General features: G+C 35.3%; 1 protein-coding gene across 2 annotated transcripts in view; it reads right to left on the bottom strand.

Moving 5' to 3' along the window:
• The window catches only part of LOC114046197 (basic immunoglobulin-like variable motif-containing protein), a 42002-nt gene that overhangs the window by 29202 nt on the left and 729 nt on the right, over positions 1 to 12071 (bottom strand). For both annotated transcript variants that reach the window (XM_027866442.1, XM_027866443.1), the window contains exons 2-3: positions 4396 to 4976; positions 1623 to 1749 (exon numbers count right to left, since the gene is read on the bottom strand). In XM_027866442.1, coding sequence (XP_027722243.1) covers positions 1623 to 1749; positions 4396 to 4876 — 608 coding nt within the window. In that variant the 5' untranslated portion in view covers positions 4877 to 4976. The remainder of the gene's footprint in view (positions 1 to 1622; positions 1750 to 4395; positions 4977 to 12071) is intronic.

Below are 12071 nucleotides of genomic sequence, written 5' to 3'. Positions count from 1 at the left end.
CACTGAGCTATGACTCATAGCACTTTAAAAGAAGCATAAAACAGGATCCCTGCTACCATACATTAAAGGGCCCTTAGAGATCATCTAGTCCAATCTTCACATTTAAAAAAAAAAAAGAGGAAATTGAAGGTCAGAAATGTTAACTGACTTGTCCAAGGTCACAGAGCTTGTTAGTAGCAGACACAAAACTAAAAGCCAGGATTCCTATTCCAATGTCCTTTTTCCAACACCTCAAGGAATTTATAATCTAATTTCTGAAAACAGAAATTTGCTTAAACAGTTCAATATAATGAAAAAGACTCAAGAAACATTGAATCTGACTCATATTATCTTTCTTACCCTGGTTATGCTCTACCAATAGGGTTACTGAACAGTGTAATTTCCCTAAAGATGGGGCAAGGAAAACAGGAAGCTTTGATAAACTGTAATTTATATTATTTTTACCATAATCATCTAGTGTTGCCTGAAAATAGAAAAATATAGAAATTCTCCAAAGAATACATGTCACACCTACTCTATATTTCAATTCTTTGATAACAAGTAGGTCGGTATTACTAACAAGATCTAAATTATGCTGCTATATGGATGCTAATGACCTGTTCTCAAAGACAGCATTATACACTTCACCCCCTATATGTAAACTTTCCATCACTCTCTTTTTCCCATAGGACAAACTCCAATCTACTTTAACTGGTATTTAAGACATTTAACAACATAGTCTTCAACTACCTCTCCAATATTCTCTTCTCACAAATGCCCTAGACAACACCAATTTGTTCCACTATTCTACAAAGCACCATACAAATTCCCACCTGGGCACCTTTGCTCACCCTCTCCTGGCCTGAAATGCCCTCTCCCTCATCTCAATTTATTTATATTCTAGCTTTCCATAAACTTCAGTTTAAATACTGCTTCCTCCATTAGCCTTCCTGCATTGCCTTGTCCTTATATTGATCACTCCCTCTCCTCAAGTCCAACACCCTCATTTTCCAGATGAAGAAACTGAGGCTGAGGGTAAGTGACTTGCCCAGCATCACAGTGCTGGTACGTGCCTGCGGTAGGATTTGAACTCAGTTTTTTTTTTTTACTCCAAGCCCACTAAATCCATTTCACTAGAAGAGACCTTAGAGGTTATTAATTCCTTTTCTCTCATTTTACAGATGAGGAAACTAAGGTCTAGAGATTAAGTGACTTGACCAAAGAAGTAAAAATAGGATTTGAACTTAAGTATATTTTATGTATCCTTTTTTTTTTTTTTTTTTGTTGCTTTTTGGTGAGGCAATCAGGGTTAGGTGACTTGCCCATGGTCACACAACTAGTGAGTGTCAAGTGTCTGAGGCTGAATTTGAACTCAGGTCCTTCTGACTCCAAGGCTGGAACCTTGTCCACTGCACCATCTAACTGCCCCTGTTGAGTATCTTTTATGTATATTTTCTGTCTCTACAATCAAACTGCAAGTCCCATGAGGACAGGCACTATTTTACACTTCTTTGTATCTTCATCTCCCTACATGTAAAATAGGCACTAACCATATTAGCACTGAAATTTCATATAAATTAGTAACAAACATGTTTAAGTCAAAGATGATTTTAACTGTTTAATAGCTGCCATTAAAATACTACCATCGCCTGAGGTCTAATACTTTCCGCTGCTTCATATCTTCAAGAGTAGAATACTGAGGACACTCCTTGTTATATTTTCCCTTTTTTTCGGAAGTCTTTTTTTTGGAAATTTGTTTCTTCACATTGCCTGAAAAAGGAAATCTTGGAATTACTATTTCATAGTATGTTCCAATTACAATCACTTCCAAATGTACAGTAAAAATCATTTTGTCAATATCATTAAAAATTATAATGTCTAACATTTTTAAATAACTAATTTATTTCTAGGAATGTGCCCTTGCTACAAAAAGAAATTCCTAACTGAAATGTAAAAAATGTCTCTTTTCCAGAGCCTCAAATTTCTGTTATTCAGCTTATAAATTATCTACCAAACTTAGTCACATTTGGAAAGTGAGATAACCATTTGGCAATATTGTTTAAATTGTCTTTTAAAAATCATTTTACTTATACAATCATAAGATTATATTTTGTAATAAAACCATTAAAAGCATTAAGGTAATATCAGAAAAAGTACTATTTTTGAAAACTTCATTCCACAGACTTTTAAAAATAATTACATATATAGAATGTTTAAAAATATCATTGGCTCCAGGACTAGAGGCAAAAATATTTGTAACCTTCACATAGACCTACAAATCAATAAAATCCTAATTTTATTGAAATTCTACTTAAATTCATGATAATAACTGACATTATATTCCACTTTAAAGATTATAAGGCACTTTATAAACAATGTTTCATTTGGGCCTCATAACAACTTATGAGTTACATGCAACAGATTTTATTGTCCCCATTTTATTAATGAAAACCCTGGGACTGAGAGATGTTCTATTTGCTTATGCTCACAAAGTTAGTAAGTATCAGAAACAGGATTTGAACGTAGGCCTTCTGGATTGCAAACTTAGTACTTTATTTAAAAATAAATAAGCTGAAATAATTGAATAGATTAAATATTTTAAAATATTCTATTATGTCTTGTGTTTTTCTTTATCTAAATAAAATATGCATTATTTTATTGATCTCAATTACCTACAAGCTAGTATATTTCTTATCATTAGTCTTTTCAGGGAGTTTGTGGGTACAGCAGGTCCAGAACTGTGATTGTACTAGTACAAGAGACTCCTAGCGTAGAATTTTCTCCCGTGATTTAGTTCAGCAATCATCTGTTACTTACAGTCTTCCATGGTTGCCTGGGGGTACTTAGAAGTGCCTTGTACATAGTTATATAGCTAGTATGCGTCAGAGGCAGAATATGAACCCAGGGCTTCATGACCATGTGATTCTATCCACTGATCAGTCTTTTAGCAATCTTGAAATGTAAATATTCAGACATGTACTAAGAGAAAAACCAGCAAAACACTGGGCATCAACTTTAATCCACATTAGCACACTTGTTCTATACTGTAACCATCTGTAATGCAGCCAACTATTGGCTAGAATTATATCTGTTATTGTTAGAAAGGGAATTTTGTTATTCTAGATGAAATTCTGTGATAATGAAAACTTTAAGAACAGGGAACAAATTTTCCCCTTGAATCATTTCTTCTGATCCTTCTCAGATAGAGCTTAATTTTTCACAGGGCTTAACTACTAACGGCAAAACATTACCAAAACTTCTTATGCCAAATTGGATACTTATCTCTCTGACTCTTGGTTCCTTCATATGTAAAAAGTAAACATTGGACTACATCATCTCCAGGGTCCCTTTTACTCATTATAGCCCATGATTCAGTGGATATTTTCCCCCTTTTAGCTGTGAGACTTGGTTTCCATTACCACAGAGAAATGAAAACCTATCTTCTGCCATGTTTCCTGGGTTTCCAATCATCTTTCAATCACTTAAAAAAAATGGATCTGGGATCTGACAGGCAAGAGATCTAAGACCAAAGTACAGGGCTATGCGTAGCCAATCTCAATCCCCCCAATCATAGCTCAAATAGGCCTACACAGCTGTTTGTGTTCATATGTTACCTCTCTTCCTTAGCATTTAATCCTATAATCTTCATGAGACAAAAGTCTGTCATATATTCCAAATGAGCATACGCCACGAAGTCCAAGCATCCTAACTTAGTAGTGAGCAGGCTCAAAGCCTCAACTGCATTCAGTGTTGTAGGAGGCAATTGGGGCCATTTAGACTACTAGATATTCTTGGGGTGGATGACGATAGGAAGAAAGATGCAGGAGAGTATACCACAAACTAATCCTGATACCAAATCCCTACTTTTCCCCTCTACCTCAATCCCGCCCACCCCAGCCACCTGACTAACTGAAGGAAAAAGGAGCAGAGATGGCATTATAAAGCACTTTAAGCTTTAGAAGCTCTTTCCTCATAATGACAATCAGGTTGGTAGACCTGGGTTCTAATTTTAACTTAGCCACTGGTTTGCAGAGTGAAGCAGGGCAATTCATTTAACTTATTTTAGTGTCAGTTTGCTCATTTGTAACAGGAGCATAAAACTATACATTCCAAACACCATCCCCACTGTTAATGTATGTAAAGACTCTGAAAACTTGAATATACAACACAGAGGGTGTTACAATACAAATCTGAATGTATAAAGGAAATATATTAATGAAATGCATTGCTTCACATTATCAAAATAGTACATAGAGCTGCTTCCAAGTCATAAAATAGGTATGCTTATTTCTTTTATTAGATAATAATTTCAGTTTTTGTATTTGGGGAGAAATAATTTAAGCCATTTATTTCTCTAAGTATGTCCTTATTAAAGGCCTGTGTTTTTCTTTACATTTGAATTGAGTGATTCCTTACCTGATTTGTTTTTCAAGTTTGCAGTCACTCCATTAAATTCAGACTTATCGATTTCCCAGGCAAGTGGCAGCTTGCCAAAACTATTAGATAAGCTTTCCAAGTTACTATCTTCATTGTAGATGATCTCTGAGGAACTAGTTGGGATACCAATGTATCTGGCTGAATTATTTCCAACAGCAACAGAAGTGCTATTGGCAAGGCAAGAAGAAAGAGTAGAATTTGGAGTTTTATAAATTGAGGTTGCCTGGTTGAGAAAAGCATAGTCTGAGCAGATGGCATAGATTTTTTCCCGAGTATGAGTCACTGGACAACTCCATGGATAGCGACCATCACCAGAACCCAATGGTGCTGTTGGGGCATCAGTGGAGCAGAAGGATTTGGTGGCAACTTTCAAATTCTGCTCTGGAGACTTTCTTTCAGGCTTATTAAGGTCACTGTTTCTAGAATCATTTGATCTTTCTGTGTCTACAATGTTAGGCATTGAATGAAATGGCAAAATGTTGTTTCCAGGATGATTTCTTGCAACAACTTCAACAGCCTACAGCATTTTCCAAAGATTTACATAGGGTTATTTGGAACACCTAAATAAAGAGGGCAGGACAAAGAGAGATAAATCAGCAAGCAATAATATGCCCCAAGAGAAATGAAACGTTTAGTATTAAATGATATTCACCCTTACATATAAATGACCTCTGGAGCAACTGGCAACCTCTGTTTATATTTTTTTAAAATGAAACATTATTTTGAAAATCAATCAATCAATAAGCATTTATTAAGTGCCTACTATGTGTCCATCATTGTGCTAGGTGCTAGAAAATTATTAATTATTATTTGTTTTTTGAAGGTGTAGTACTATACAAACTCAAAATATGCAAGGTGAGGTTCACAGAACTTCACTAAAATGTCTCAATCAGCAAAGTATAAATAACCTATACAGAAATATGTCACCAGAGAAGAAGCAATCATAACAGTTTAAGAAGAGGGTTGGTTTTCAAGTCCAGGCTGGTTACCTTTGGAAGAAAGTGAAAGAAAATTTAAACAAGTCATTGAATATAGGACTGGAGATAGAGAAAGAGTTCAACAGAGAACCCCTAGTGAATACAATTAAAAGTAGCTTTAGGAGAAAACCTTGCTCTGCAGGGGGCACACAACTTCGGAGCACAGACTTTCGAAGGACTCAATCTCTGCTTCACCATTCTTTGATCTTTCTAACTCTTGGCAAAACAGTAGCTCCTCCATCCTTATTTATAGAAGCACAGAATGTTGGAGCTGAAAGGAATCTGACAGGCCATGTTAGTCCAACCCCCATCCCAACCCCAAGTAGAAATAAAAATGTTGACAACCTTCAAAGACTTTATAAAAATAAAAAGTACTTTTATGAAAAATTATCAATACATACAGAAAATAACAAATATTCAAAGGATTAATGAAATACACAGAAAGGCCAGTCAAGTGGAAAGACTGTGGCCCTAGAATAAGAAAACCTTAGTTCCTGACTGTTCCCCTTACTAACTGTATGCCCTTAAGCAAATTGCTTATTTATTGGAGCCTGGGTGGGTAGAATGGCAGGTGAAAGTAGGGGCAGGGGAGGAGCAAATACCTGTTTACAGACTATCTACATGAAAGAACTTTGCAACAAAATTCATTCATTCAACAAACATATATATATATATATATATGCATACACACACACACACACACATATATATATTCCTATATAAATATAAGCTCTCATTATTTTTAGATGATTCCAAAACCCATTCTACTATTTAATTATATATATCCACCGGAAGAAAATTAATCTGCTTCAAATCCATCACACTGAATTTTAAAACTACTTTTTTTTTTATCTTAGCATCCCTTAAGCAAATGTGATGCTGTTGTTTTTTTGAGGCAAACTTTGATTTCATTGGTACAGGAACTCTAAGTATGGAATTTGTTTTTGCTGCAATAGATCAGACTTGCTCTGCACCTTATAGTGTTAGAGAGCTGCCTCATACACAGAGAGGTTAAGTCAAGTGAACAATAATTTATTAAGAGCCTACTATGTCCAGTCACTATGCTAAGGGACATGGGTAAAAAGAAAGGCAAAAGACAGTCTCTGTTCTCAAAGAGCTCATGGCCTAATAAGGGAGATAACATGCAAACAACTATGTAGAAATTAGATAAAAATAGGAGAAACTGGAAAAAATCAAGGAAGGGAAGGCATTATTAGCCTTAAGTGGGATCTAGAGAGGTTTCTTGGAGAAGATATGATCTCAGCTGGGATTTGGAGCTAAGGAAGCCAAAAGGCAGAGATAAAGGAGATATATTCAGGTGTAAGGAACAGGCAATGAAAATGCATGGAGTAGGAAGATGGAGTGCCTTGTATAAGGAATAGCAAGAAAGTCACTGGATGGAAGAGTATATGTGGTGAAGTAAGGTATAAGTAAACTGGAAAAGTAGGAGGGTATCACATTATGTTGGGCTTTTTGACTTGCCATCAGTCTCACAGTCAGTATGTCAAAGGTAAGACTTGAACCCAGATCTTCCCAAATGTATGACCAGCACTCTACCACATTACAATATATTTTTATGAAACTGTCTAATAAACATTAAATATTGTGCTTGGTATGTTTTTCTGTTAAAATTACTTTTCAAAAGATCTTAAGTATCTTAATAGAGTAAGAGTACACTTAGATGTGGTAAAAGCTTGGGGGGGAGGGCAAAATTTGAATTTTTGTTCAGTACCATGAGGAATATGGTCACAGAAGACACAAACAATGAGAGGACAATGGCAGAAGTTCACTAAAAACTGATCAGTTGAGAAAAAAAGAAGGAGAAAAAAAAGGCAAGACATAGCTAGAGGTTAGATTTCTACCTAAGCAATCACAGGTAAAAGATATGAACATTTCTCAAAATAAGAATTACAAACTATTAACCATATGAAAGAATGTTCCAAAGCACTACTAACATAAATGCAAATCAAAAACAACTCTGAGATTTCATCTTGCACCTAGAAAATTAGCACAGATGACAAAAAATAGCAACAGTCATTGTTGGAGGGGTTGTAGAAAGACATGCACAATGATACATTGTTGGCGGAGCTGTGAATTTGCCCAATCATTATGGAAAGCACTTTGGAATTATGTGAAGAGAGTGACTAAAATGCTAATAACCTTTGACCCAGATTCCACGGCAGGGCATATGGCTAAAAGAGGTCAATGACAAAAACGAAGACCCCCCTGTATACCAAAATATTCATAGTAACAATTTTTGTTGTAGCAAAGATATAGAAATAGAGATAGTCATCAATTGGGGAATGGCCTGACAATGTATATTATAATAATGTAACATTACTATCAAAAAAATCAAAACTGAATGATTGGAAATTATAATTACCAATCTTGATCCCAAAGAATAGATATTATCAGACACATCATCAAGCTTCTTTGCATAGCTGGGGATCCATGGGTATGAAACACTACTTATAGCATAAAACTTTTTTTATATGTTGGGTAATTGTGCAAAACCTTTTTTTCTTTCTTTTCATTCTATATTGTAAAGGATAATTCACGGGTGAAGGGTGAGATGTGCATGATGTCTCTCCAACAATTTTTTTAAAAACCTCACAGGCAACAAAGGCATCTTTGGTTTACATTAAAGATTTGGTAGAAATATGCTAATTATGGAGAAAATTTTTCTGCCATGAATAGATCAGACAGCCCAATGACAGGGTCCCTACCCAATGACCAGAAGTTTGCTATGGTGGTTAGCTATAGTAGTTAGCCACGAGAGTTAGCAATGAATACAATAGGGGCTCAGGTCTAACAAGTACAGAAGACAATAATAATTTTCTCTGTGCCCTTAAACTCTGTAATATGTGCTTCCTTCAGGGTCAAGTAACAGTCATATGTAAGCAAAATAAATATTAGGCTCCCTATTATAGGAGGTGAAAGGAATGTGTAACACCAATATAATAATAAGCTCATCTTAAGAATAGGGGCAGCAATAATGATCCATAAGGTCCTTCTTCTGTGGCTTTATGGAGTTTATTCATGATGAAAAGTTTTAAGTTCAATTAAAATTGCTCTAACTCCCAGTAAGAAAATTCTTAACATTTAGGTTAATTGTTAACATTTCTTCTAAATTTACATTTACATCTATCTCTTTAACCCCTGACCTCTCTGTGGTTAATGCAAAAATTCAGGTTACTGGGGATGTTTGGGTAATGAGACAGCAGATTATATTAGATTATATTCTACACCAGTAAAAGATAAGGAAAGAGAAGATCTTTTCTTGGGAAAAGGTCCTTGAGTACATGAGTACTCAAGTCAGCCTTGTTCTTCTGCTCTCATAGGCTTGTAGAGTTGCCAGTCCTCTTGAATATCCATCTCCCTTCCATATCACAGCTCAGGACTACCTTCTCATTCTCCTTTCACTGGTTGCCCCAGGGCTTACAGTTCTTGGCTTTGCTCTGTATAACTTCACTTCTCTCTCTTCCAGATATTCATATCTGGTTCTGAAATTACTCCTTCCTTTTATACAAATTCCTTTAGGAAGTGACCAAATCTCTCCCACAATGGCTCTGATCCATTCAAACAGGTCTAAGTACAGGCCCTGTTCATACTTGATTCTGATGAACAGATTTTATCAAAAAGTGTTCTTACCCAACAAAGGTAATTGCTTTTATGTGGATGGAAAATCAATGGAGTCTCATTTCAAAGGAAAAACAAAAAAGAAAAAAAAAAGGATTTCAAGATGTAAAAGAGAATCCTAACCTATGTCAGGAGATTGGAGTATAGAAGAATATATCCCTTAAAAGGAAAAGAAATAGGACTATTAAACCTTTGGAGCTGAACACTTAGATAGATATACACTTCCTATAGACAACAGAGCTGTACCCACTCGAGAGAAGGTAGCCATTCAGGAAGGAATAAGATGAGGATTCATATGGAGAATCTGGAGTGAGGCCACCCAGTATCAGAAAAAAGATAAGTTGAAATAGATGGTGACTCTATTGAGAGGCACCGAGGGAGCCATGTTGACCTGACCTCATCAATGAGAAAGCACACTGTCTTCCTGAGACTTGTATCTGGGACATGACAGTCTCACAAGACTTGCCGAACCTAATGACCAGTATTCAATTTTAGTGATTCCCATGGGAACAAACAGTGAGAAGACAGGAGACCATGCCAGTGAAGGAATTAGGTATGTTTAATCTTGAAAAGAAAAGACTTGGAGTAGGTGTTATAATTGCTATATTCAAATATTTCTATCATATAAAAGCAGGATAAAACTTATTCTACTTAGCTCCAGAAGCAAAACTAGGAACAATAATGACATTACAACCAGGAAATCTTCACCTAGACGTAAGAAACAGCTTTGTAATAATTAGAGCTCTCCAAAAATCTCAGGAATGGATGCCCCTGATACCGATCCCTAGAGGTCTTCAATTAGAAGTATGCTAATCATCATTGGAGATAGTAGAGAGAAGACTCCTATTGATATTTGCTTTGGACAAGATGGCTCCTGAGGTGCCTTTAACTGAACTTGTGTGATACTTTCAATATGGAATGAGAGCAATTCAGAGGTTAAAATAGTTTAAGAAGTATTATTGTCTTTAGTTAATTCTCTAATTCTATTAAAAACAATGGATATCCTCAAAATCAAACAGTAAACTCTGGATGGGATTGATAATGCAATCCAGAGATTATTGAGAACCAGATTCTTCTCATCCTCATATTTGCCTCGTCCATCAACAGCTCCATTGGAGGAAGGGAAGTGTATTAAATACCAATCATGTTTGTACTTGTTACCAGCTCTGGTCTAGCAGGGGAAAGTTGAAAACTCTGCTTCATCTAAGATTTAAGTGTTATGTGTAGAGTTCTACTAACCATGAAGTCCCTGTTCTTCCTTATTACAAACAATATAAAATCAACTGTGAAATTAAAGCTTTAGGTGAATATATGTGTAAATGTACATAAATATATACATACATGCATGCATATGTATACATGTTTCTATATATGTGTGTAAATACACGACTTTTTCTTGCAATTTGAAGCCTAAGAGAAAGCATTCTAGAAGAAGACAGGGAGATCACTCTTTTATCTCTTTCCTAACATTAATATGCTGTTCAAGTAACATGATGCCTTATTTTCCTAATAATTGAAGCTTCTTCTTCTAAATGTCAGAAGAAAAAAAAACTTGACCATCATGGATGGAAGACTTTCTAAAACTTATTACATATTTTTCTTCTCACATATAACACACTGAACATAATTAAAACTTTTCTTCAATACTCAAGGTCATACAATGAGTATCAATTATTTTACAGCACTGTAATACAGTGATTCAGGGGCTACTGAAGTATGTTGAGCAGCTTGTCTCAGACTGCTATTTTTTTTTTTGGAAAATTTTGTCTGCTTTTATAATATTCAGTCTCTTTCTTCAGTCTCAGTTTAAGTACAATATGATTTTCTTGATCCCCAAGGTGTTAATACCCTCCCCCTAAATTTGGTAGAATTATGCTAATTAGAGGGGGAAATTTTTCAACCACAGATAAGATCCAAATCAGACATTCTAATACTTTTATTTAATATTGGCATGTTTCTGTACATGTTGTTTATCCCCAGTAAAGAGTAATTCCTTAAAGGTATAGGTGTTTTATTTTTTGTATTTGTATCCCCATTACCTAGCATAGGCCTTTAACAGTTGGCACTGATAGATAATGAATGAATGAATGAATGAATGTATGAAATGGTCAAGCAATAATTTCTCCCTTATTAGTGCTATCAGTGTGATATCTCTAGACAGTCCTCCTAATTTGCTGTTTGAAATCTGACATGGACTATGAAAACAAATAACTAAGGTTTTTAGAATTGTACCTAAAATAAGAGTAAAGAGTTTCTTATTGAAATCTCCCAAAGTTAATGAACTTGGAGTAGGGAGACTTGGGTTCAAATCCAGATCTGATACTTACTAGCTCTGGAAGCAAGTCACTTAACCTCTATGAGCTATAGTTTCCTCACATTTTACACAGCCATAAAAATATTTTTGTTAGCTACCTAATGGAGAGGTTTTGAGGAAAATTCTTTGTAAACAAGAAAGCACTTTATAAATGTATTATTGTTATTATTAACCTTATCACATCTATTTAGGCTTTTCTGAAGCTTCCTCCCCTTTATTTATCAAGAGTACTCCGAACAGGTTGCCAGATAACTGGTAATGGCAGACGTTGCTGTTTAAGAGTTAATGAAATGCATCTAAACCCTGTGAGCTCAGTTCTGGTTTCTTCTAAAAGAAAGCTCTTCATAATTTATTTATAAACACGTTTATAAGAAGTGCTCCTCACCTTAGGCATTAGAGTCATTCCTGAAAAGTTGTATATAAACTGAACCTCAGATGAATATTTTAAAAGCAGGAGTTTCCTGCTTAAAAGAATCATATTAAAACCAGTAAAAAACAAACAAAAAAAGCCTTTGCAAAGCAGAAAACCACCTAATTTGTTGCTGCTGTTTTGTGAACTATGGTTGTTAGGTATCGAGTTTAAAAAGGGGAATGCACTCTTATTAGTGCACCCATTTTACACAGGGGGAAACTGAGGCATTGGGCAGTTAAATGACTTTATCAAGGTCAAATATCAGGTCAACAGCAGAGCCAGGACTAGACCGTAGATTGCCTCTCTCTGTAAT

Source organism: Vombatus ursinus, unplaced genomic scaffold (genome assembly GCF_900497805.2).
Source record: "Vombatus ursinus unplaced genomic scaffold, bare-nosed wombat genome assembly UNPS02014781.1, whole genome shotgun sequence".
NCBI lineage: Eukaryota > Metazoa > Chordata > Mammalia > Diprotodontia > Vombatidae > Vombatus > Vombatus ursinus.
This window is presented reverse-complemented; position numbering and strand designations above follow the sequence as displayed.